The following is a 27677-nucleotide window of genomic DNA, read 5'->3' on the forward strand; positions in this document are numbered from 1 at the left end:
ATTCCTAATGTAAAGAATATTCATCATTAGAAGCAGATTATGTATTTGATTTCTAGGATCGATTCACTTATTTATTTAATCCGCAAGGGATGTCTGTGTCAGCGTCAACATAATGTTTAGCCTTTAAGTGCCGCCTGCCGCACCACAGACTGATGTCCTCACGGTTACATAATCCGGTTCACTTTGTACCCGCCAGCGCCGCTGTGGGCGAGACCAAGGCTGGTGAGGGACAGTGTGTGGTGCGAGCCCTGCTTGGCTGTGTCGCTCCTTTTATCTTCCTTCCGTCTTGATGCAAGGTGAACACGTCATAGATAAGTTCGTGCACAACTGGTGTTAACGGCCTCTAGGGAGGCCGCTGGACAAAGAAGCCCCGCAGCGCCCGACACCAGACAGCCGGACCTAATAATACACCGCCAGGCCGACGCGGTTTTATGTGGCTGATGTGGTTATGCCGAGATTATTAGAAGGCGTTAGCGGTGGACATATATTTGTCCAAGCGTATGTGAATTCTTATATGGCACGTGAACAAAGACACTTTTTACATGTATATCAAAGAAGTGAATGGTGTTTGTCAATTTTCTCGTGAAGGATGCTGTTCAGGACGACATGGAATCATCATCACAAAATGAGTGTCACTTGTTGTTTTGGTGTGAGCCGGCATGTGACTGCTGCACTATCCCTTGACATGAGTGCTATCCCATTCTTTCTGACGTGCAGGTTTGAGGTGAGCGCGGCGGCGGCCACCGCGGCGCCACCTCCGCCAGGTGGGCGCGCGGCCTGGGTCCTGCCGTGGCGGCCGCCCACCGCACATTCTTTCCCTTCTCTGGCCCTCCCTCGAAATTACTTTTGTATATGTACTACGCGAATGATTGGAGATGGGTCATCTTCACCCTGTAATATCCGAAATTAGGCGTGTCCTTCGCGGCTAGGGGGCTAAAGGCCAGCCTGGAGACAGAGAGGTTCGTGGCGGTGACGCGTGTTCCCGCCACGTTTTGGGGCCGAGACTCACGCCGGCGGTGCCAAGTTTCCAGTAAAACAAAACATGAAATACAATCTGTACCTTTTATATATCGCTGAGGGGTCATATGATATACCCTGTTAACGCCCGCAAGGCGCCGTGGCCCCTGGGTGCGTGTGGGCGTCGCGGGCGCGGGCGTGGGTGAGCGGGACCGGCGGGGCGGCAACGGGGCGGGCCGTGCGCGTCGCGGCGGCGGCCCCGTGCAGCACAAGTTATCACGCTGGTGGTGCGCCATTTGCAGCAGCCGGCCGTGGTGGAGGCGCCGGAGTGTTGGAACGGAGTAATTATAAGTCATCGCCGACACGTTAGTAAGTTGACAGTCCCTGTGTTGTGTAGCCTGGGCGGCGGGGAGCACGTTGAGGGCGGCCATGGGCGGCGGGGGCGGCGGCCGGGGGTGTGAGGAGAGGAAATAAGGACAGGCTGTGGCGGCGGCCGTCCTGCACGACCGTTACGTGCTGCAGTGTTGTCCTGCAATGCCCGCCCCGCCCGCCGCGGCCTGGGACAGCGGGCCGGGCTGTGTGTGGTGCCGCGGGGGCCAGGCACGCCCACGGGGCGGCTGTGAGGAAGGGCGAGGTGCTGTGACGAACTAAAGTGTTTTGGCGGGAGACTGCCTGGTGACACAGCTGCTGTGGTGTGGCTGTGTCACCCCCACAGCTGGCGCCAGCACCACACACCGCCTCCACACGCCGCTGCAGGCCTGTGGGGGAGTGGCGGCAGGCTGAGGGCAGGGCTGCAGGCAGGGCAGGGCGGCGTGCGGGGCCGCGGCAGGGCTGTCACGGCTGGTCATCCTCGCTGACAAATTAATGGCAAGCTGTCGGGCCAGCAGGATTTTTTCCTTTCCTGTACCTTTACTACCTGTTGAGGTTTGCGTGAAGGCAGGGTTAATGCCAGATTACTTAAGAATAGACTCCGGATTGGGCCATGTAATTGCGGGATATTTTTTTCCTGCCCTGGCAGCCTTCTGCACTGCCATGATGAAACCAGACCATGCTAGGTGAAAGAATAAGACGACATGAAGCCAGTGTTATAAGTTTAACTAAGAAAAGCAAAAAATTGTAAATGTCACTTATATGGGTCACTGGGTTAACAACTGACCTTGACCCTTGTCTTTGAAGCTGATGCAACGTGACCTGAGGAGTGGAGGTCATGCTTAAGGTGAATTATGTGGTTATGTCAACTGTCACTGTGTGTCTTGGGAGTATAAACACAATCACTGGTGTCAGGTGGACATTTAACGCTGGTGGCCCTTGTGGCATGTCATGGTACTGAGGGGTGGGAGTGTTTATCCTTGAGGGTCAGCACCTGAGTCAGCAGACACCAGAGTTTGAATGACAGCACTACTGGTGGGGTCACTGGGGTGACCTTGTTGGTGCTAGCAGGAGGGAGAGTTGTGGGGGTGTTTTTCTTTTGTGGGAAATGTTCTCAGGGTAAATGATAATGACACCACATATTGTTTCACATATGTTCTTGTTATAGACGTCACAATGATTAGGTCAACAAGAAGCAACCAGACACAGGAAGACTTGTTCAGGGTGCTCAGAGGGTTTGTAGTCCCCCATATGGAGGTTACAAATGATGTGTATTCACCTATCTTTTAGTAATCCCATGGGCTATGAGGCAAGATCATCTAAACTAAGGGAGGAAAGGTCACTTAGGGCCAGTATAAGACAGTTAACTAATCTTCCAGGAGTGGGGGCCTCAACCCCTTGAAGTTTTGCTGGTTGTTTTTTGTTTTAGTGTATTATTAGAATTTGTGAAGGTATTTTGGATATTTGTTTCATATTGGTATGCTTTTGTTCTTGAAAATTACCATTCTTGGTTAGATTTCCTGTAATGCACCATTTTTATTATGATCAGTTGAATGGGACACCGCTCATTTTTATTTTGTTGATGGTTATCATCTTCCAAAATGTGGTCACCTAAACTAATGTGAAAGCCTATGCATTCATATCAAAGATGGTAAAACTTGTTATATTGTCTTCTATTTAGTCATTTGGTAGCATTAGATAGAGCTGGCTAACCCATACAGGCTGTGTAAAGAATAAATGAGGTGTACAGGAGGAAGAGGGCGAGTCATGATGTCTTTGTTGCTGCATTGTGGGTACAAGGGTGTAGGGGAGGAGGTGATGAGATGCTGCGCAGGAAGACAGTTTGAGTACCACCAAGGCTAGTTCTGTCGGATGTATGTGATAACCGTCATCCATTGTCTTGAGATGGAGAGATATGATTGACTTGTTACATCTTTAGAAATGTTAGGTCAGGAATCCAAGGCTGGTGGTGGAATTAAGAGTAACACAGAACACCATAGGAAGTACAGGTGTCACACTGAATATGAAGAAATGATACTGCTGCATATGCCATTTTGTGTGCACCATGCCAGCCGGTAATCATGATGAGAGAGAAAAAAGGGAAATCTAATCAGAGGTAAAAAACAGGTCAATATAGGTCAGTAAACACGCTTTATTTTGATATTCCGTTTTTTTATTATATTTGCTTTATTTTCCAAGTATTATTTTCAAATACATGTGTTAACTAGAAGGGTGAACATAATGAACATGACTGTTTAGTGAGGTAACTGCACTACACCAGAAAATAGCAGAGCAAGTCACACAGCAGCATCACCACTCAGTCTCTTGGCAGTGACTGTGAAAGTGACACAGTCTTGGCAGCCTCCACAGAGCCTTAGGTTAGCTACTTCTCTCCTTCCAAGCTGCAAGGTGACTGAGAAATGTGGGTGCATTGTCGAGTCATGCTGAGGTTAATCTTACTTCATTTTGTTGTCACGTGATGTAGCTAGGCATCCTGGTATATTTCTGTGGTATTTGTACTTGTATTTAATATAGGTTATTAGAAAATTAATAGGATGTACATAACTATTGAAAACCAAGTACATTGCAAACAGCACAGTGATCTGAAAGGTCCTTGAACCTTGTCAGGTTATGCATAGCTCAGATTCAGCTTGCTAAGTGAGAGATCACTTGAATATATCTTGATTGCTATTTGGAAGAAAAAGTAAAGCTTATCCAGTTTCTCACACTCAGCAGTTTACCTTCATCTTTCTATATAAGTAGTCTGAAAACTTTTAAGTCAGTACGGTACCTAGAGTCTAGGTCTCTAGGATGTTCATTAGTTCTTCAGAACAGAAATGTCAGATTTACCAAGACTGAAAAGCATTTCCCGGGCACACAAATAGATCACTAAGTGAGATCAGGATACTTATCTAGTGGATTTAGTTTACTAGTTTGGTAGGCTACTGTTCTATCCCTGGATAGGTTACATTAGAGAGCCAAGTTTGGTTGATTTTGAAATAGCTAATAACTGGAGAACCATTAATTTCCAAAGTAATTCCAGTTCAGATTTTTCTAAGGTGCACAATTTTATCTGATATAACAATCTATCTGTTACTTTGATGCCCTGTCCTCATAGAGGGCGGCCACGGTAGAAGCGTTAACAAGTTCCCTGTTCCTGCATACCCTCTTGGCAATTATCCCTCGCCCACCAACCCTCTTATACACATGTCCACTCTGGATCTATTAAACCAGGGGCTCTCAACCTTTTGCAAGCTGGGCCTGCCCAAAGCTGGTTCACTGCAGTTGGGGCCCCCCTCCTCCCTGCAATACCCACTACACCACCCCAACTATGTCACCATAGATAGATAGATAGCCCTTGGCTAGGCTATTATTGTATTGGCCCACTATTATTATTATTATTATTAGTAGTAGTAGTAGTAGTACTAGCTGCATTTCCTTTGTACTAATAGCCAGTGAGTGTGGTTTTCCATGAATTTTTTCCCCTCCCGTCCTGTGCTCGCGCCCCCTCGGGAGAGTTTTCCTCATTCTTTATCACATGTCTAAACCATCTTGGCTTATCGTGTTTCATCCATTCAACCACTACCGTCCATTGCCTTTGCTTTCATGTCCATACCAAAACTCATACACAGTTTATCCTCAATCCTATCTTGACATACCACATGCACCTCTTGTATATCTCTTTTGTGTGCATGTTTGTGATTACTGTGGTACATTTCACACTTATATCTCCGATGCATATGAGAGTTGGGAGGATAACGTTATTGAAGTCTTCTTTTCTCACACTTCTCCCTTTTATAACTTACCCCTTAAGTGCTCACTTCCTCACCTCACCCTCTAAGCTCCCATTCTTAAATGAATTTAGATTATCACCCCATCCATCTTCTTTTTCCCTAACCAGATCTTACACTCATTCTGCCCTTATGTATGGCTTTGTAAACTCAGTGGTCTGCTATGTCCAATCAAATAACATGTAACTCTTGTCCATCGTCTTGAAAACACCTTTTATACATCCGGTCAGATTCATCCCAAATCCATTGCAGCAGCCTTTCATTCTTTACCAACAACACTGCATCGTCTGCAAACTATGGCCGCCACCAAGGACTGCTCCATACCTTTTACCAGGGGTGTGGAGTCGGGTATTTTTGGCCGGAGTTGGAGTCGGTAAAAATACCCCTGACTCCGACTCCTTAACGTAATCATTTAGCGTGTGATGTAGTTGTGAAGTTTTTATTTATTTATTTATTTATTTATTTATTTATTTATTTATTTATTTATTTATTTTATTTATTTTTTTTTTTTTTATCTAGATGTTGCTTATATAGAGTACATGTAATTTGGATGTAAATACATGTAAGAAAAAGGACCTCAAGAGAGTCTACCGGCACTACAGGCAGCATCTAAAAGAAAAGAAAAAGATTTGCAATAGAGGGTTAGGGGCATGGGGGCCGGAGTCGGAGTCGCAACTTTAAAATTTCCTGGAGTCGGAGTAAAAAAAAATTAACTCCAACTCCACACCCCTGCCTTTTACTTTCAGTTTTGCACCCAAATCTCTATTCTCGCTTTAATTTCTTAGTCATCCATTTAGATATTGAACAGTGCTGGTGACATCACACACCTGTCTCACACCAACACCAAAATGCACTTTCATATCCCCTAACAATAGTTTTATTCCACAAACTTGGAAGACTGACTCAAATCTCAAAATTTTAATCTTGCCATTCTTTTGCCTATCATGCACCGGAGGGTTAGTTTTAAGGAAAATTAGTGAAATCTTGCTGTCAGATTTAGGCTTGATATTTATCTATGTAACTTTGGTTTACTTTTGGTATCCCTTGTTTACCTTTGTTTCTTAATGTTTACCTGTTGTGTGGCATTGTTCCAGAACAGTCTAACACAAGCTGCTTGTGTATTGCAGGGGAGTGATGGCGGAAGGTAATGGCGGTGGTGACCCGGGGTCACAAATAGATGGTGAAAGAACAGAAGACTATCAGAAACTAATAAGTTATGGCCTAAATGAAAAAGTTGCTGCGAAACTTGACGAAATCTACAAACAGGGCAAACTGAGGCATGAAGTGAGTGAACATCTGCCTTCCATCACATTTGTTTTACAATTTCATAAGAAAATGCTTGACACTAATTCTCTATGGGATTTATATTGGGCACACAAGACATACAAATGGTTTGGTGGTGTTCTCCATTGTGGAAACTCATTTCATGGACATGGAGGCTCTCCTGGACCTCCCACAGTGGAGTCTGCACATTAGTAGTGGACTCTTTGTCAAGTCCAGGCCAACACTGAGACAGGTCAGTAAGGTCATGGTGTTTTGGGGGGGGTGAAATCTCCTGTATATTTTAAATGCTTATTTTTATATCTTGTGTGCCCAAGAGAATCTATTTGTATCCATATAACCTCCCATTCATATATATATATATATATATATATATATATATATATATATATATATATATATATATATATATATATATATATCATTGACAGCTTTTATAAATTTTATGTACTCCCCTTCCCTACTGAGGAAATAAGAATTAGTTCATATTTTTGATAGAGGATGAAAATGATCTCCTGAGAGGCAGACAAGGTGTGGTAAAAGCTTGGTATTTCCTTCATATCAGAGATAAAGTCTTATCACTCGTTAGTATCATTCTTTTAATGTCAATATTGTAATTTTTACCCCTGGAAAATTATTTTCGATGGTTGTAAGGTAAGTGTTGCATTGTATACAAAGAAGAATGCAAGTGGAATTGTAGATTTTTTTATTAGAGCTGAAAAGTTTTCATCTTAGGGGTTAATTGATAAGGTTCTTTTATTACTAAAGTGGGAAGAACTTGCAGCAATGGTGTTAGTTTAGATAAGTTCAGATTTGATTGAGAAATTGGCAAGAATTGTTTACAGAGTAGTGGTTGGAATGAAACTGACTGCAATCTTGTGGTGAATGCAAATACAATGGGCAGCCTCAAGAAAAGATTAGGTGAATGCATGGCCTGGAAAGACTGATGAGGAGCTGCCACATGTATGCCAACTGGCCTCCTGCAGACTCCTGATGCCTGGCAAGCTTTTGAAGAAATATTAACATAGTAATGTCCACTCTCGATTATAAAAAGTGCAATTTTTCATGTCAGTACTATGACTAGTAATTAATTGAGATGTCCAAAACTTCTGTTGGTTGGGTCCATTTTCTGAGACAGTGAGAAACAGGTTCCAGGCCCTGTCCAAGCACTTTCCAAGGTCAAAGTGGGAAGCTGCAGGCAGACCCGTAACTACCCACATACCCTTGTGCTGCGTACAGAATATCCGGGGAGGCCAGTGGAGAAAATCAATAGCAGTAGTCGACAGGTATTCTCTAGTAGTGCCTGCATACCTTAGGTTGGGTATAAGGCATTCCTATCTTGGGAAGTTTATGGTGGCAGCTGTTCAAGGTCAGGGTCTGCTACAGAAGTGTCTGCTGACATCACCTTTAAGCTCTCTTCACTGTGGGGGGGGGGTTTGTCATTATTCACCTTTTCATTCATCTTGCTGTGCTTCTGATGCTTATAGCTCAACTCTTTAAGGTAGCCATTGAGCTTCTTTGTGCTCTTAGATGTTACTGTAGTTTTAGCTGATGGCATAAGTAGTTGTGTTCTAAATGAAGGACTTGTGTGTGACATTCTTGTGCATCAGAATCTTAGTGTAGCAGTTCCGTTTCCTCGAGGTGTGAGGGGAATACCACCTTTTACCATCTAGATCATTAGTCAAAGCGGTAGAACAAAATAATGTGTCACAGCATCCTAGAGCTGTGTGTTCCCTGCCCCTCAAGCTGTAGTGCTGAAGCCCGTGTGGCCCAGCGGTGGTAGGGAGGCCCTGTGTGGCAGTCACTGGGTGGTGTTGCAGGACCTGGACGAACGTGCGCTGGATGCCCTGAAGGAGTTCCCCGTCGAGGGTGCAGTCACAGTTCTCAAACAGTTTCTGGAGTCGAACCTGGAGCATGTGTCCAACAAGTCCGCCTACCTCTGTGGGGTCATGAAGACCTATCGCCAGAGAAAACAGTATAACAGTAAGTATCTACGACTTTGCCTGCAAGAATCTTGTGTCTTCAATGTTAGCTGTAAAGATTGGCTTATTGCCTCATATATGGTGACCTGCCACCCAACTACTACTTGTTGAAACTTAACCCTCTCGTGCACCGTAAGTTTCCAATAAGTTTCTGTTCCACTCGCCATGCATTTCTCAGGCCCAACCGGCCTTTCTTTGCCGCCGCGATACTCTACATTCCCGGACGTGTTTTACCCTCACAGATATATCGTACCCATGGTTGGTGATTTAAAAAAAAAATCAAAAAAAAATATATATATATATTTTAATCTTTTTTAATATATATATATATATATATATATATATATATATATATATATATATATATATATATATATATATATATATCCTGCTGAGTGATTTGAAAGTCTCCATAGGTTACTTTAAGTTTAAGTTTAGGGCCTGTAAGTCTGAGCACAGTCAAGGATCCAGATACATACTTGTTCAATACTTGTTTGTAGTTGGTACAGGACCAGGTTTAGGACAGATAGAGTTGCCTGAAGTTGTCATTTGCATGACTGCATATTATATTATTACCATAGAGAAGAATATCTACTTTTATTCTGTTACTGTTTGGTTGCTAACCTGGGTTATTATTATGATACATTGCCTGCCAAGTTAGTAAAGATAAAAGGAGGTTGATTTTTTACCTAGTAAAAAAACATATGGCAAGTTGGCAACATTAGAGCAAGAGAACTCACTAAACTCAGTACAGTACATGTATTTTCCACCAGTTGGTCAGTCACAGTCAGTGCCTCTGCAGTTTGCTTTTGTGAGATTACCAGTTCAGTGGCATCTACAGTATATGCTTGTTCGAGTCCTGTTGCTTTCTTTGCTTTACCAGAGACATACAAAGTGAGATTCAAAGGGTTAATGTTGTGACCTGCAAAAGGTTTTTCCTGCAGCTCAGCTGGCAGATCGAAGTTTACATATCTCACTTTTTAAAATTCCCTCAGTGTTGGAGGAAAGGCAACAGGACTTTAGCAAGTACAATAAGTTTATCAAGAGTTCAAAACTTTAAATAGTGATTACATTTTCAGGATAAGAACATTCCATAATAATTTAAGACATCCAAAATGAGAAAAGCAGGTAGACAGAAAGACAGTATTTGGGCAGAATTTGAGGAAGTTGCAACTCACTCGCAAAACAAGGAAATTCATGCAAAGTGTAAAGTTTGTGGTAAAGAACTTCAGGGTTTGGTTCAACGATTACGTGATCATAAGAAGAAGTGTAAAGAGCCACAACGAGATTCAGATCTTGAAGCAGAAACAATAGAAGGTAATTATGAATCATATATCTTAGTTTAGTGTAGTATATGTATTTCATAAACACCTCAATGAAAGTGGTTGTCAAATTATTAAAAAAAATACTGTAAAAAAAAAAATAGAGAGATTACACAACCTGAATTATAATTTTATTTATTTATTTATTTATTTATTTATTTATTTATTTTTTATTATTATTAATTTTTTTTTAAGAGCCACATATTCCAAATATTGTGATGCTCCAGCGTGATGTGGAAAACTGAAACAGAAAACTTTTATATATAATACAGTCTATCTATAGCTATGATGCCTTGCTCCCTCTGGGAGCTCCCCCTCAGGGGGTGGCCACAGAAAAAAAGTTTACAGTTCTCCCTCCTACAACATTCCCCCCTCATCTGCTCAAACCCTCCCCTCCCACTCACACCTCTCTCCCTTGCATACTCTTCCACCCTGTTCAGCCATCTGACAGGTGGTCTACCTCTTGCACCATGTCCCACAACCTCACTCAGTTTACAGGATTTATCATAATATTTGCACAGTATTTTACATGTACTCAGTTATACAGTACAATGAATTATTATATGGTGCTCTTCTTTGCAGACCCACAACCAGTTACTCAAACATCAGCCACACCATCTGTGTTAGAAGTGTCAGCCTCAGGTGTTGAAAAACACATTGCACCTTCTTTTACTTCTTTCCCTTTCAAGTGTAGCAGTTCAGACAGCTTGGTAAAAGATTCGGATAGCCCTACTACATCTATTACACATACATTAAAGAAAAATGTTTCAACTTCAAGTCACAACACAAGTATTTTGAACAATGGAGTGAAGACCGCTAAAGAAGAGAAGGAAAAAATAGATGAAAAAGTAGCTATGGTGTATGCAACAAATTCTTTTTTTAAGATTGTTGAGCATGCATCCTTTATAGATATGGTGAATGTAATGAGGCCAGGATACAAACTGCCCAGTAGGAGAGAAATAGGTGGTTCACTGTTAGGCAAGGTATATGGTAAAGAGTGTGAAAAAAATGTAGTAGATTTAGAAGGTAAAACTGTCTGCATGAGTCTTGATGGATGGACAAATGTTTCCAGTGAACCTGTAATATGTGCCTCTATTACTATTCACACATCAGAAAACACAAGATCTGTCTATCTTGTGGACACAATTGACAAATCCGGTCACCCACACCCAAGTTTTTTTCTGATTTGGTTAGGAAATTATTTACAACAACGGCCTCAAGTTCTGGAGTGGAGAGGATTTTTTCTTCATTTGGTCTTGTTCCTTCAAAGCTTAGAAATAGGTTAGGGATAGAAAAAGCTGCAAAACTGGTTTTCATTTACAAAAATCATAACCTAGGGTCATCACAGAAAGCCTCTGGTGAACTCCATAGTTAGTCCACTTGCATGGTGGTTTTCTTTGGGCAAGCTTGGAAACAAAAAGGATTTTTCTGAATTGGTTAGGAAATTACTTACAACAGCAGCCTCAAGTTCTGGAGTGGAGAGGATTTTCTTCATTTGGTCTTGTTCATTCTAAGCTTAGAAATAGGTTAGGGATAGAAAAAGCTGCAAAACTGGTTTTCATCTTTTCATTTACAAAAAACATAACCTAGGGTCATCACAGAAAGCCTCTGGTGAACTTGGTAAACTCCATAGTTAGGTAGTGTAAAGTACTTAATTGAAGATTAATGTATGTGTAAAGACATAATCAATAAAGACACATTTTGCCATTTGTATTACATTGATACATAGATTAGGCAACATAGATATGATATCTCTCCTCCAGGATAGGCCTACTTTACTACTCAAACATATTTCAGTTGTCAGTTCCTACTTAAAAATTTATAATAATGTAGGACTTTTTATCTTTATTTATTTATTTTTTATTTATTTATTTATTTTTATTTTTATTTATTATTATTATTATTTTTTTTTTATTTATTATTACTATTATTATTATTATTATTATTATTTTTTTTTTTGGGGGGGGGGGGGGGGTATATACCTCGAATAGAATAAATGAATCATTACACATGAATAGGTTGTTTTACTTTACCATCTTTGGAGCACATAATTAACTTATGGAATACTTGAAGTCAAAAAGTAAATGTTTTTAAGTAAAAATACCAATGATTTAATCATTTGATTAAATCAATTTGATTTAAGCATTGCCAATCCTGATTGTACCTCAATAAATTCGGTATCAATGGCTTCATAAAGACTTGTACTAGAGCATGCGCAAATAAAAAATAGAGGAAAATAAACTTCACAAACTCGTTTCAAGTCTCCGTATGGAGTATTGTAGGCAATAAATCCTAAATACCAACTCTTACCTAGCTTGAAATTTTGTGGGCCAATTTTTGTAGCCGAATATATGTTTCAAAGCGAAATATAGTGAGGATTCTTATGGTATCCTCATATGCCTCTTAGTTCCCGAGTTACACCAAGAAAACTATTTTTTTCGAGGTGACCGACCCCTCCTCCCTTCTCATCTACGTTCCTTAGAAAGGTTGCCATATGTTACCATTAAGAAACTTAGCCTAACAAATGACGCTACCAAATTTGACACTCACCGAAAACTTAATTTTTAATCAATTTTTTTAAACATGACTCATTTCCCTTCATCGTGCGCCAGGACTTTTTTTACCATTGATGACGCGAAACGCATCACCATGCGCGAGAGGGTTAATACATGAGTGTTTATAGCTATATATATCAAATATTAAAGTGCCAATAAAGCTACTGTATGGGGAAAGGTTGTCATGAATTTTTTAGAAGGCATTGTGCATTATACCTATGATTAAAAGTTCCCTTGTTTTGTATTCTCTAATGTGATTTATATATAAGGGAGGGAGGGAGAGGGGTGAAGGAACAATTTCAAATTGTAAATGCAATGTTTCTTTCTGCTATACAGCAGACAGTATGGCTGTCAATCCAGGGAAAGGTCCAAATGAAGACAACCTGAAAGCGATTCTTGAACGCACGGGCTACACTCTAGACGTGACCACAGGCCAGCGAAAATACGGAGGTCCTCCACCAAACTGGGAGGGTCCACCCCCTGGTCCAGGATGTGAGGTTAGTTGTCTTCATGCCGAGCCTCTTTAGAGTTTGGGTTTGGGAAGTGTATGATAACAGCTGGCTCCTGTTTTAGCAGTGGCAGGCACCCAAGGAAGGTGAAGAAGTCAAATGTACTAATAACTCATTACAGGTGTTTTGTGGTAAAATACCCAAGGAGCTGTATGAAGATGAGTTGATCCCACTCTTTGAAAAATGCGGTGAGATCTGGGACCTGCGCCTTATGATGGACCCCATGACAGGCCAAAACAGAGGCTATGCCTTCATCACCTTCACAACCCGTTCAGCGGCCTGTGAGGCCGTCCGGCAGGTATGTACCACCTGGGCTGGGCCTCTCGGCCACTTGGGTGTGACAAGCAGTGTTGTAGCCAAAGCTTTCAGCTCTGCTTGGCCGAGTTGATCATTGCTAGATATGTAGGATTTGGTAATTGATGCAGTTATTTCACTTAACCTTTTACTTTAAATATTCTGTGTGAAAGGATTTAGATTCCTTAAATGCAAGACCTGATTGGCACCAGTCATTTGCCATATTCTCCCATATATATATATATATATATATATATATATATATATATATATATATATATATATATATATATATATATATATATATATATATATATATATATATATATATATATATATATATATAGATATATATATATATATATATATATATATATATATATATATATATATTTAGGCAATTTCAAACTATAAAACAGATTTTGTGCATTACTGGAACACTTCATCTAGTTGCAAAGATGCTTTGTTGAATACTTTTTAAATTGTTTTATGGATGAAAATTTATTATATTGTAGATGGTGAAAAACATCAAACAAAATACATACTCTTCTTGCCTATCTGTGAAATAAGAATTTGTTGCAGATGAATTTATTGACAATTCTTGGATATAGGAATTTGTTTCAAGAGAGTTCATGAGTGTTCATAATAGTTCCAGGGAAGGACTTTTAACTTGAACAGTGTTTGTTGAGGAGTGAGATTTGTCAAATACAAATACTGAAGTTTCTCAAAATTATTTGTGTGCATATATTATTGCTAGAAATCTATTTTGTTGTAAACTAAAGTTGGATGTATTATTCATCACTAGAAATAAGAAACATTTTTACTTTCCAATAGATTTGGCAGTTAATCTAGGATTGTGAGGAATTATAATTAACTGCAAGGACTTCATATTTCTTTATAACAGATGAGACCGTTGCATATGACAATAGTTTGTTGAGTTTCATTGGGATCTCTGAGGCCTGTTAGTAATGATGCATGGCACCCCTTCTTAAGATTCAGATATGCTAAGGGTTGATATTACAATAGTATATATGAATGTTTTTTACATCTTTTGAGTATCCCTTCCTTTTGTTCTTCAGTTAGAAACTTGAGTAGCATGACTGTAGCAGAGGGTGGCTTTGAACTGAAGACATGACAGTATGTTTCAGCTAGTCTCCCCAACACCTAAGGACAGGAGCCTCTGTACCTCATCTTGTCTAAAGTGTAGCTTTTATTACTTAAGCTCAGTAGTTCTTTTCCAACTCATTCTCTTATCTCTGGTATTCTTTGTAAGGGCAATATCACTTAAAACTACTTGGCCAGAGATAATAAAAGCTTTCAAAGAGCTTCAGAACAGAACTTGAGTACCACCATTGCCAAGGGTGTTAGTAATCTATGACTGTAAGAAACTTTGCTTGCACCTGAATAGTTGGCTATATTTTATCTAATTGCTAATGCCTTGGTGTCATAATGTAAATACCTGTATTTTTTCTTTGTCCCAAGTCAAGAATTTGTCACTGATGTTTCAGTAGAGCATTTTCAGAATTATTATTATCAGAGATGTGGTAACCTAATGATTCCAGAGTGTTTGTAGTCATTATTGTGGTAGTGCATTGACTTGCTTGTCCCTTGGAGAAATGGTAAATGTGAAAGCAAAGTTTAGTTCTGTGGAAGGGGTGACATGAATGCTCTTACGGCTGTCACCAAAATTAATTTACCTCTTTATTACTGTTGGTTTTCCACAGAGGATTTTTATTTTGCTCAGTAGGGAAAAGGTAAAGTTGGACTTGTATGTTTGCATTTTTTTTTTTTTTTTTTTTTTTTTTTTTTTTTTCATGTATATATTTTCAATCTTATTCCTATAGCTCAAGGCTTATATATTTGCATTTAAATTGACAAGGCCAGATCTTAGGTACATGAATTACTTTTTATTTAAAGGAGGGGAGATTGGGATTCCAACACTATATATACATGTCTTTTATGTTGATGGTTTGTTGTTAGTGTTGTATTGTGACCAGATTAATCCCCCATCAACTCTATATTCCTTAATGTTCAACACTGAAAGGTAACTGGCACCATCACTGATGCTCAGTTGATGACAGGAAAGGGTAAGTGATTTTTAACACTTGACTGTGTTGGGTGTATTGAAAGCTGCACTCTTGAACAGTTCAAATTGAAGTGCAATAAACAATTGAGCTGTATTTCAAGTTCAAAACCAAAACTGATAAATTTATAAGACAATAAGTATCCCTGGCCAAGGAAGTTTCATACCAAATTTTTCTGGAAAAAATTAAATTTATCTACACTTAAGAAACTTTCCTTCCATTATTTTGCTAAGTATTGGTCTATCTTAAGGATTTACCGTGTGTGGAACTGTGCTCACTCTACCTGACCTCTGGTTAACTCTTCTCCCTGTGAGAAGTGTTCCTCAACACTGTAGTTGTAGTTTGCTGTAGTTTGGAAAAGTAAGCATTAAGGTCCAAATCAGTTTTCACTGATGCCAAGGAGGTATTTTTTCTTTTTCACAGCTTGATAATTACAATGTCAGGGAAAATGCTGCCCTGAAAGTTAATATTAGCATTCCTAATCTGCGGCTGTTTGTGGGGAACATCCCAAAATCAAAGTCAAAAGAAGAAATTCTGGAAGAATTTTCAAAACGCACAGGTAAAGTGAGAGCGCTCAAATGTTTGTTTGTACCTCTTCATTACTGGAGGTGTTCCTCTGACCAGGAGTAAGTGTCCCTCAGAGAAGCACCTCCATATGCTCACGAATCTACTTGTCTTGAGGGCTGTGGAGTTGATTTCAGGGTTCCAAGTAGATTCACATGTACACTTAATTTGTGCTCATAAACAGGAATCGTCATGTCTTTTGCAGCTGAATGAATATGAAATTCAGCGCGGCAAAAAATTAGGGGTCACTATTTCATACAACAATCATCGATTGTTCGTAGGAAATATCCCCAAGAACAGGGAGCGACTTGAATTATATGAGGAGTTTGCAAAGCACGCACGTAAGTTGACCTCTGTGTCACAGGTAGTCAGTGGCTTGTGGGTATGTCAGTCCTAGCTGTGCGTTCTGTCACCATTGACTTGGCAGCTTCTTACACTTAAGAATGTGTTACAGTGGTCCCCTCTACCATTTTTAGACTGTAAAGCTAGACATTTCCACAATATAACTGGCTCTAAACATGGTTGCTTGATGGTGCATCATACTCACTGCTCCCCCTGTGACCCCCATCCACACATATCCTTGAGTTGGCCTCCCATGGATTAATTTAGTACTAGCACTGTTTGATGCTACGCTGAAGCTATGGCATCCTTACCTGCAGCAGCTGAAGGGTTTCATCATAGGTTTTTGTGGCCGTCCCTTTTTTATTTATTTATTTTATTTTTCATATACATATTTTTCCAGTTGCCTGGTGACACATAGGCCACATTTTTCCTTCCCTTTTTTTTTTTTTTGCAAAATCCATGTCATTACCCTGACTCCAACCTGCAATGTCTTGCCAGATGGTCAGTCTTTTGCTTTGCTTTTTAAATAATACACATTCTCATGCTGGATGGAGAATAAGGCTCATGTTTATAAAGTGTGTCATGTGGTAAGGCATTGCTCCCTACTTGATTTGCTAGTGGTGTTGCTTGCATGGAAAATTTATATTTTAATTTTATTTATTTATTTTTTATTCTAAGCAGTGATGGCTAATTTGTTCCTGTAAATCATAAACTAACACAACTCCATACAGCCTCTTGTGTCTAGAAGTTATTCACTGATTTCCCAGTGGTTCTATCATTCAAGTTTATTTATTGTTTTGTTTCTTAACAATAAATCCCTTTTGTTTTTTCACTACTAGGTGCCACATGCATTAGTCTTAGTTGAAAGTCATTTAGAAAGTAAATAGCATTGCCAGACTTTTTATGGCAATCATGCTGATTATGTTTATGCAAGTATTTCATGAATTATAATGACTATAATATAGTTTACAGGCAATATATGATATACTCAATTGTATTTTCCCACCTTCCCCCTTTTTTTCCTTTTTTTTTTCACAGCTGGTTTAGTTGAAGTGATAATTTATAGTTCTCCTGATGACAAGAAGAAAAACAGAGGATTCTGTTTCTTGGAGTACGAGTCCCACAAGGTGTGTGATCTTGCTCTTTGTACTGCACACACACACACACACACACACACACACACACACACACACACTGCAAAAATGTAGCTTCCAGTGAAAAGAAAACAATAGTCACTAAGTTCTAGACTTTCACCTAGGTTTTTTTTGATGAATGCTTGCATTTTACAAATTAGTTAGTATATCAATTATGACAAAATTACTACAATTTACACTTGAAATTATGATCTGCTACATAAGGTGCGTATCATTAGTGCCAAACATTGATGCAGTAGTTCATCACATAAAGAAGCCATGTATCACGGCAACAGTCATGGGCCTTAAAACTAATCAAGACGAAGAGTGACGCAAGGTTAGCTTAATAGACATACACATCAGTGTGCAGGGGTCTTCTGCCAGGAGATGTGGGAGGAGCATATGGCTAAAAACTAGAAGTGAGGTGACTGCCTGCGGAAAATTTTTAGGTTGCAATATCAGTATGCGGAATATATAGCTTGGCTTGCCATAGTAAATGAGTTTGACATTACTGGTGTGCAGCATTGCCTGTTCAAGGATATGACTAATTTTCAATTGTATATGTTGAAAAAACTTGGTCTTTATAAGAAATATTTGTTATTTTTTTTCCCCCACTCGGATTTCTCTCACTGATAATGCATATTCCTCCATCTTGATATTTGCTAAAGCAAAAATGCAAGATATTGGTGGCCATTTGATGGTTATTTTGTTATCCCCTGGTGGCCTTGTTACAAGCCAGCTTTTTGTGTCCCCGCAGGCTGCCTCCCTGGCCAAGCGGCGATTAAGTTCTGGCAGGTTTAAGGTTTGGGGCTGTGAAATCATTGTGGACTGGGCAGACCCACAGGAGGAGCCAGATGAAGACACCATGTCCAAGGTGGCCACTCATCTTTTTACTTATTTACTTCCTTTTTTCTGTTGTAGGGTAATGGGGGTACTGTTGCATCCTGTGACCAAAGACTTAAGTAATTAGTCAGTAGTGTGAAGAAAGACACTGTTAAGACCATGTATCGTGTTTTTTCCTCTCAGTCTTTGCATGAAGGCAAGTCATGAAATTGTGTTTTTGTATAGGATGCATCATGCTTGCTCCCTTGTTATATTTAAACGACAGGATGTTTAACCTGGTAGCAGCGGGGATCATGTTTCTTAATGGTCCCTCCAAGCAAGAAAAATGAGAAAAATTCACCTCTCACGCAAACCATTTCATAATATATATCAAAGCATTTGTGATCAGATTATGTATCGTCTATTTTGGGGGGTTTACATCATGGCACAAATTTGGCCCGTCGCTGCTACACGGTAAAACCACAAATTTGGCCCGTCGCTGCTACCGTGTTAAAGAATAATGAAGTAATTTAAATAGCAGTTAATAAAAGGAATAGCCAGTGACAAATACCTATTGGGAGAGATCTTAAACCTTAATTTAAAGTAAAAGAAAACATTTCAAATACTAACAATATTTTCTTCCTTTTAGGTTAAAGTTTTATATGTTAGAAATCTTACCCAAATGACGACAGAAGAAATGCTAAAAGAGAAATTTGATGAGTTCGGGAAGGTGGAACGAGTCAAAAAGATTAAAGATTACGCCTTCGTCCACTTTGAGGAGAGAGACGAAGCAGTCAAGGTAAGTTGGCTGCAAACGGTAGTTTTCTCCTAATGCTGAAACATATGGCAAGAAACTTGCAGATCCTTGCCGGGTTTGAAAAAAAATAATAATAATAGTCCTTTCTCTTGAAACATTGAATACTAATCCACTTGAATTAAAGAGTTATGGTTGCATTTTTTCATAACTTTGAAACTTGATATTATCGAGGAGATAAAAACTGTTTTCAGAGACTTTCTTTCAATCTTGGTGTTATTGTTCCAGGCGATGGGAGCCCTACAAGGGAAAGACTTGGGTGGTGCTTCAATGGAAATTTCATTGGCCAAGCCACCATCAGACAAGAAGAAGAAGGAGGAAGTTCTCCGCAACAGAGAGAAACGGCTCATGCAGATGCTTGCACAGAGAGGGTAAGTGTCTGGTCTCGTGAGTTGGGAACATGATTTTTTGGTGCATGGTTTATGGATATCAACCAATACATAGCTTTTTAGCAGTATGATGTAAAACAAGCCTCTCTGGTCAGTAGAATTTAACTAGAAATTGTTTTAACTCAGGACATCCGACATGTGCAATGTCTAGTCTCCAGTCAGACATGTCTGATGACTTTTAAGAAATCTCAATTCTTTAAGGAATTTCTGGTGTGGACATTAAGCATGAAAGAAGATTCTGATATTCATCATGATGGAAAAAGGACAAATTTTATTGTAAACTCAGTTTTAGGTAATAGATATAAGATTACTTGGTCTTTCCTACCCTTAAGGAGAAGCAATTGGATATGTAAAGTTACTATAATATCATTTTGAGTAGCACTGGAACAAAATTTAGAAAGACAGCGATGCATTTCTGCCTGCAGATGAAGAAAATTCTATATTATCTCCCTGGTATGTTTTAGCATGAAGCACAACAGGTATGGAGAGATAGTATGTGTGTTGTCCTAGGCTGGACACTGACTCCATTCTTGGTTCAGGCTTGGCACGTCCACCTTCACACACGGGTAGTCAGCATTACAAGAGTCCACTCCAGTGACTGACAAAAAACAATTCTTGCAATATAGCAACAGCCTTGGCTGTGTCCTTTGTTTAGGCCAATATAACATGTTCACTTAATATACTTTCATGATTAATTACACTCTTGATTGCATAACATTATAATTAATGATAAAACTGCCCATGACTTCATGCTGCTGCAGTAAAGGAACTAAAAGTTACCAAGGGTAAAAATTTTTTTTTTTTTTTTTTTTTTTTTTATTTTTCACTAGAACAGACTAAGATTATTTAGTGTTAACAAAATTTGTTTACTTCCTCTTTCCCAGCAGCCTTCCTGTAGTTCCTAAAGGTTGTGGCACAATATCCACAAACCCCAATTAATCAGTCAACCAATTCTCAAAGACTTGCTGAGGAGTCAGACGAACTTTGGCTTGCATTGTACAATTTTGCTTTGACTTGGGAAGGTGCTATCATTAACAAAGAAAAAATGCCAGTGTTTTCCATATACACTATTCAAGGCTCACAATGCATTTATTTTTAAGTCTTGCATGTCTTGTTATCATAGACCAGAAGTAGGAAGTTTCTCAAGTGGAAATTCTAAGTGCGACATTGAATATAGTATGACCAGTAATATATGTAAATCATTTCAAATGATTGTGTGTTGCACTGGCTGTAATTGGTGTTGCATTTGTCTCGCCCACGCATGCTGTGGCATAGAGGAATGTTTAGTTCATCTCATGCCACTCACTGGTTACTCATTTGGTTTATTTATTTATTTATTTTATTTATTTATTTATTTATTTATTTATTTTTTATGTAATTTCTTTTTCCAGTTTTTACTTCTAATTACTCTTGGTTTATTTTTCATTGGTGATTTCTTCCTTTTCCAGTTTTTACTTTCATTTACTCTTGGTTTATTTTTTCATCAATGTGATTTCTTTTTCCAGTTTTTATTTTTATTTTTTTTTTTTTATTTATTTTTTTTTTTTTTCAGCATTTAAGGTTCAAGATTATTATTTTTTTTTTTTTTTTTTCACTTTTTACCATAACATGAGAGACCAAAGAGGTTACATCCATTACCATCCTTCACATCTCAAACAGATTACTTAGAAATACAAAACACAAACTGGGTTGAAATGCAATGAAAAGCAAATGACCTAAATTATTGCCAGGGAGCTTTGTTAGGTCTGTATCTCGTGTCTAAGAGGAAGACATTGCCCCTGAATAACCAACACAATCCATTAAACTCCAAAAACAACAAAGTCAAGTGACTAAATACTGGCAGCTTTGTTGATAGTCATTATGTTGTTCATGGGAGGCCTCATTTCCAGTGGAACAATAACCGATGACATTTAGGTCCTTTAGCCACATTTTTTACATGTGAGATGTAAATTGCTTGTCATAGTACTGGGAAGGTTAATACTAGCTTTCTTGTGTAACATACTATGTATCTCTTTGTTTATTGATCTCTTCCTAATCTTTCAGTCAAACAATTCTTTGAGTCAGGTAAACACAGCTCACAGATTCCTGCTCTTGCAGAAGGATGAAGCAGTTAACTGTAGGATTTACCAAATTGTCAGTGTGTTGCCAGCAGGTCCAGCCACCTTTAGTCCTCAAGAAGGCTCCCTAAACATTGCAAGACTTCACTTGAGAGGAAGAATTGTGCCTTCCTTATGTTTATATTAGTCTTTCTGAACCTCCTGCGAGGGGAGGAGGTGCACCCCATCCAAACCTGTGCGCTAAATTTTGCACAAGTTTGCACAGGTTCACGTAAGGTATAATGTAGGTAGAAATTAGAGGAATTTAATGTTTGGAGAACTTATCTGAGAGGGAATTCATCGATGGCTGACTGAAGCACATGCAGTTTTGATGCTAGTGACCATCATAAATGTAAACATCATGTAAGGATGCAGCTGCTCAAAATTAAGACTGGGTGACAGTTGCTCGGTGCATTGGGTATGAGAACTTGGGTAAAAGAGGAACATCCAATTTTTAGTTAGGCAAGTTGCAGTGTTTGATTGGGTAATTTGACATGGTTAATGAATGAAGTGTATGAGAAGCTTATTGATATGGGTTTGAAAACAGTGAGGCTTGCAAGTTGATCTGCCTCCCGTGTGCTGTGGCTGATGTTGATTTTGTCTGTTTCCAGGATGCCTGTGCCCCCAGCCATGCTGCGTGGAGGGAGGGGAGGGGGCCGCGGGGGCGGTCGCAGTGATTATGGTAAGTGGTGGAACTATTACAACTATTACTGGGGTCCAAGACCACAAAAGAGCACTGGATACAACTATTACTGGAATAACTACAGTTGGTACTATTGAGTTGCTCATGACAATGGGACCAGAACATTACATTACATCCAGTTACTGTAATTATCATTTTTCACATGGTGCTGAGAGTTGTACATAAGGACTTGTCCCAGTGATACGTGCTTGTTTATATTGACAGTTTTGAATTGCAAGCCTTTAATGATCTCGCTCCTTTTTGGGAGTGCCGTTTACTCCTGTTTATAGCCACTGTTGAAGACCTCTACTTAAGATCTTTATTTTTTGGACAAAGTGATAGAGTAGATATTTAAGGTACAGGGACGACGAACCCTGTAGTAATGAAATAGAGTAAAAATTAAAATTGAGCTCAATAAATGCTCTATAAATATTTAACTGTATATGCATGAATTGGCTTGTTTTGTTTGTAATCTATTTTTCTTGTTTTATATTGGTGACACTTGCTAAAGTAGTTGTGTATCGGACGTTACGTTAAACTAAATTTTTGGAGACTTCCCTGTATCATAATATATAATAAGAATAAACTAGTTGTCATGAAGTTGACTTGCTCTTCTTCCCTTCATCATCTTCCTGGCCCCAATTGCTTTTCAGAGGCACCTTGTAGTGGTCCCTTTGAAGATGCAGTTGTCTCTGATACTCTGGCTTAGTGCCCGTTGCCTTCCTTAGTTCACAGTATGATCTTGTCAACACACACTTGTCTATTTGTCAACCACCTCAGCTGACCATCATTATAAATGTTGATTTCACAATAATTCTTATTGCTTAGTTCTTCCCGGCATGCCCTCTTTAGTATGAACAGTACATATTTATATATTTATATATTTGATGTTAGTAAAAAATAAATTTTTTTATTCTGTTACTAGCTATCAACAACAACATTTGGTATTATTTCTAGATTATGATTACGACTATTATGGTTATGGCGATTATCAAGGTGGCTACAGTGACCCGTATTACGACGACTATTACCGTTACGAAGATTACTATTACGATTACTCCCCGTATCCCATGGGGCGTGGTCGCACCAAATCAGTGCCGGTGGGTCCCAGTGTCCATTCTCAGTTACTGTAGTATTGAAGTGTCACAGACAAGGCGCGGCCTCACTCTCCCTGCCCAGGCCTGGGTGTCGGGGCGTATTGTCCCTTTAGTGGTCACCTCAGAGAGCAAGCAATCTTTAATGTCTGTATGATTATTCTCTCTCTCTCTCTCTCTCTCTCTCTCTCTCTCTCTCTCTCTACCTTTATCTTTACCTTGGTTTGAGAGTGAGAGTATGATTTTTTGCCATATCCTTTACAGCATTGAATTTTCAGACCTATAATTTTGAAGGCAGTTTCATTTTTGTTCAAATATTTTATTCATGTTATTGTTTTGAAAGGGTTATATTTTATGAAGAGGTCAGGAACCAGTGAACTTTGTCTTAATGAGTAAAGTTGGGCTAAACTATGCAAGTATTATATGATCCTTATTCAAAAACCAAAATTTTTTCTTTCAAGTATGTGAATGTCTGCTAACTAATAACTGTGTAAAAGAGGTGTGGGTGGAGTTGTTAGGAATCAAGGTCGGCTGTGGAGGCGTGAGGCTACGTCCTGTCGGGTCCCATGCCTGAGCCAGCATGGCAGCAGCTCCGGGCAATGGTGGCTAAAACATGGCCGGGAAGAAAATAATAATAGCTAATTCATGTGATCAATTATTAATTCACACATGAGCACTGCAGACCATTATTGTTAGCAGCCCAGCAACACTCACCACTTGATACCGCGCCCAGTGACCCAACAGATCCCTGCCACATTCTGGCTCAGGGACGGTGACTCGTACTGTGCTTTAGTATATAGAGCCCTTTGAAGCTTGCTGTCTTAATGCTTATCTCATTATCGAAGTCCCAGCTTTACCTTGAACTGTACTGCATTGTTGAGGAAGGTTAACCACTGATTGTGGGTTGCCTTGTGCTTTCAGGCTGGCCGTGGGTATGGTGGTATGGCGAACCGTGGCAAGGCGCTGTCCCTCCCGTGGGGGCGGGTATGGTGCCCGAGGGGGCCATGGGGGCGATCGACCACATGGCGAGGCAGGGGTTCAGAGGGTCCGCCAGGGGGGCAAATCTAGCAGGTGAGTCTTGAGCCGTCACTCCCTTGTATCTTGTGCCTACACCACCAACACCAAAGGTCATGTTTCATAAACGTGCCATCACTTTTGAGTAATAGGCCAGGGGAAAGCCTGTGATGAATATAATTCTTCCATTGTAGAGATCAGTCAGATAAGTGAGATGAAGCTTGATCCATTACAGGTAAAAGAAAGTTGGATGGCGGGCACCAGAACGAGGGGGACTCAAAGAGACGGTTCCAGAACACCGGTGCTAGCTGGGGGAACCAGCCTATCCCACAGCAGCCGCTGAGCTCATACAGTGGGGCCAACGGCAGCAAGTACGGCGGGGCAGGCGGGGACCAGCAATGGTACCACGACAGCTATCCACAATCGTGGAGCTGAGGTGTAAGCGGGTGGGCCGCCAGCACCAGGTGTAGAGGGTGGGGCGGGGCACGGTGGGGCACAACTCCAAGTTATGTGCGTTGGTTTGTCCGGGTGAGCCCGTTCGCGGGCACAGAGGGACATTCCTGCCACTTGTATGACTGGGAGTGGTGTCGGCGCTGCTAGCGCCTGATGCGAGGCCCACGGATGGTGGCCGCCCCACCAGTGCTGCGTCAGTGGGGCCTGGAGAGGGTCGGCTTCCGATTCCCGGACGCCCTTCCGTCTGGCCGGGGTGAGGGGCCGCAGTCCACCCCGCCAGTGAGACATGTACCTGAAAAACATCTCCACCATACCCAAACCCACCAGGTCAGTTGGGTAATAAAACATACTAAATCTAGTAGGAGGAAGTCTCACAGGAGTGCTGCTCAAAATTTTATCACTGTTAACCACTAGGATGAAACAAAAATCAACATAAAATGTTTTAGCAATTAAATTCAATCCAAGTGGTAATATGAGCAGGCTGTTTTATTCCCGCTTACTTTGTGTTTCACATGCAATCTTCTTGTCTTTCAAAGAAATTAAAAAGAGAATAGTTCCCATTATAAATCTAACAAGTCCAGCGGTTTGCCCCCCTAGTTCTGGAGACTAATCAATTCAACGGAAATGGTTAGTGGAAAATAGCCGCCCAAATTCCTGTATTAGTATTCATGTATGCCACTGCTACAATTACAACAACAGTACCATTTCCTCGTTATTCAGGTGTGTCCACCTAAAAAGATTTTGCCTTCCTCTTCATTGAGTATGATTCAAGGTCATTCATTAAGGGGAAATTGCCAATGGAATTTTCTTGTTTATTATTAGCATTTTATAAGTAACTTGCCAAAGTCTTATAGCAGCATCAGATCCTTCCATCCGGTTGCCCCGTATACACACTTTATACATATTTTTTTCCCCAAAAGGCGGTCCTGCATGCAGATTTCAGTGACCACACTATTTTCTTTTGGTATCCCTAAATGCTGTGTCCACTGAATAACTCTTGAACCTTGCTATTTGATTTGTAGGTCTTAGTTGGCATTAAGCAGATGCTCAGTGCAACATTGATTCAGTGCTCGTAATCATATTGGAATGTTGTCAGAAACCAATTCAATGGAACCCAATAATACTATAAGACTTAACCCATATAGATACTGCAGTATTTGTGAATTTTAAGCATGATTTATGATGGATTTTCTTATGTACTAATTAGAATGAACCATATCCACTGATTGTAGACTTGATTGACGACTGAGGCGACTGTTACCAGATTTGATTGGTCCGATATCACACACTATAAAACAAAAAAGCCCCCAAAAAAAGGATATGATGAAATTTGTCTGCAACTGTACATATCTTGATGCTAATGTTTTACTCATTGCGAAGGTGACACACGCACTATCAGTCACAGGGAAATAGAGATTTGGTGTGTTTGGATGACAAGCAGTTATCATTTGGTGGAGATTGGACCAACTGGCTGTGACTACTTGCGAAGACTTGAGCTGTAGAGTATATCGTGTGTGTGGTTCAGGGACTTGTCATGTTTCGGATACTTTGGGATCTGAGAAGAATTTTAACCCCAATATTTTTTTTTCTCTTCTCTCTCCCTCCTTTTTAACTTTTTTTTCAGTATTCCAAAGTTTCCATGGTTCCCCCCTCGCGGTGGGACTTATTGAGGTTCCTGAAGATGAATTGTTGTATTCGTAGTTAATAAGCATTTCTTGTGATAAGTGAAACAGAGTTAGGTATATAGATTATTCTCTCACTCTCACTCTCATTTTGTTCTTTTATTCCATTCCCTTTTGCATTCTCTCTCTCTCTCTCTCTCTCTCTCTCTCTCTCTCTCTCTCTCTCTCTCTCTCTCCTCCTCCTCCTAAGTCTAAAGTGACATTGGACTATTTTATCATTAACTTTTTAAGTTTTACTAAAATTTAACAGTTGGCTTTGCTCCTGAGAGCCCGCATTCTTTTAAAAATGTTACAAGCAGACTTGAGTTTATTAGTATAAGTTGTGTAGCAAAAAATATGTATCACTAAACTATTGCTGTAGTTTTCATTATTTTCTTTTAATTTAATTGGTTGTCTTGGCATTTTAATGGAATTTTATGGCTATTATTTTAAGGAGGAAAATGCTTGAGTGATTTTTTATTTTATTTTCCTTTTGACGACCTTGGACCAGACTTGACCCAATACGTTCGGGAGGCGTCTCTGAGCCTCGCTCTCGTATGCCTGTTAGGAGATCAAGTTGAAGGGAAACTATCGTGTATCTTGAGATTCACTTACTGCCAGATGGTGTTAGTGTGGCAGAGGGTGGTGGCCAGCTGCTCGCCTCCCTCCACCGGCGGCAGCACCGCCTGGGCCACAGGGGATAACCAAAATGTTTGTTGTATACTAAAAAGTTTTCAAAGTCTATGTTAAAGATGTATTTCAGCTTTGAAGGGAAAACGTTAACCTAATTCTTGTAGGTAAGGAATTGCTGGAATTAAATATGATCATTATTATATTTTCTAAAAGAAATGTATAGTCAAAGATACAATTATATATTCAAAAAGTGTATAGTAAATATCCAATAACATAGTGATTTATTCTAAAGAATCTAGTAAATTTTTTCTCAAATATATTGTTGTAGCATTCTGGGACAGGAAGGATTCTGACAGTGCATGATGCAGTGTTTTATTAAAAGGTCTCGAGTCATTAGTAATTTCTATTGAACCAATATTTTAAAAAATTAACCAATACAGTGCATTTGTTCAGGCGGCTGTGTGTGTGGTGGTCGGCGGGCTGCCCGCCACCACCACACACCGCCCCCCCGCGCCTCGTAATTACTATACCCACAGTTGTGAAGCATGGCCGTCACAGGCATAGGTTTTGATTACGAAATTTGACACATAGGTTCTCACTTCCTTTCAATATACCATTTTATTTCCAACTTAAATGTTTCGGTTGCAACTCACGGTACCGTCAAATACAACGTCCATAAAGATTTGTTAACATATATGAAGAGGTGTTGGTGATGTATGTTCCGTGTAAGGAGGTGGTCGCCTTAGCCAAGAGGAGCGTGCAGGAAGGCAGTTGAGTTGTACCAGATAGCCGGGTCTGTACCAGTGTTGGAATGCAAGTAAAAGAGATTTCCATTA

The 27677-nt window shown here is 40.0% G+C and overlaps 2 protein-coding genes across 3 annotated transcripts; both read left to right on the forward strand.

The window, feature by feature from the left end:
• The first annotated feature begins 203 nt into the window (after window positions 1-203).
• Window positions 204-27677, forward strand: LOC126981493 (heterogeneous nuclear ribonucleoprotein Q-like). The gene is given in 16 exon segments (XM_050832587.1): window positions 204-222; window positions 6245-6401; window positions 6556-6633; window positions 8219-8381; window positions 12594-12754; window positions 12888-13064; window positions 15914-16049; window positions 17089-17177; window positions 17941-18057; window positions 18655-18804; window positions 19048-19190; window positions 21916-21986; window positions 22944-23086; window positions 24002-24035; window positions 24038-24151; window positions 24330-27677. Coding segments are annotated over 15 exon segments (1926 nt in total). The 5' UTR covers window positions 204-222; window positions 6245-6251; the 3' UTR covers window positions 24530-27677.
• On the forward strand, window positions 8777-11539 carry LOC126981494 (uncharacterized). 2 transcript variants are annotated; one of them, XM_050832589.1, is made up of 3 exons: window positions 8777-9697; window positions 10285-10983; window positions 11229-11539. In XM_050832589.1, exons 1-3 carry the CDS (start codon window positions 9496-9498, stop codon window positions 11231-11233), a joined length of 906 nt encoding a protein of 301 aa, XP_050688546.1. In that variant the 5' UTR covers window positions 8777-9495; the 3' UTR covers window positions 11234-11539. The 2 variants fall into 2 exon arrangements, with proteins under 2 accessions (XP_050688546.1, XP_050688545.1); XM_050832588.1 differs by having other exon boundaries at window positions 10285-11539.

The sequence above is a fragment of the Eriocheir sinensis genome, chromosome 48 (genome assembly GCF_024679095.1).
Source record: "Eriocheir sinensis breed Jianghai 21 chromosome 48, ASM2467909v1, whole genome shotgun sequence".
NCBI lineage: Eukaryota > Metazoa > Arthropoda > Malacostraca > Decapoda > Varunidae > Eriocheir > Eriocheir sinensis.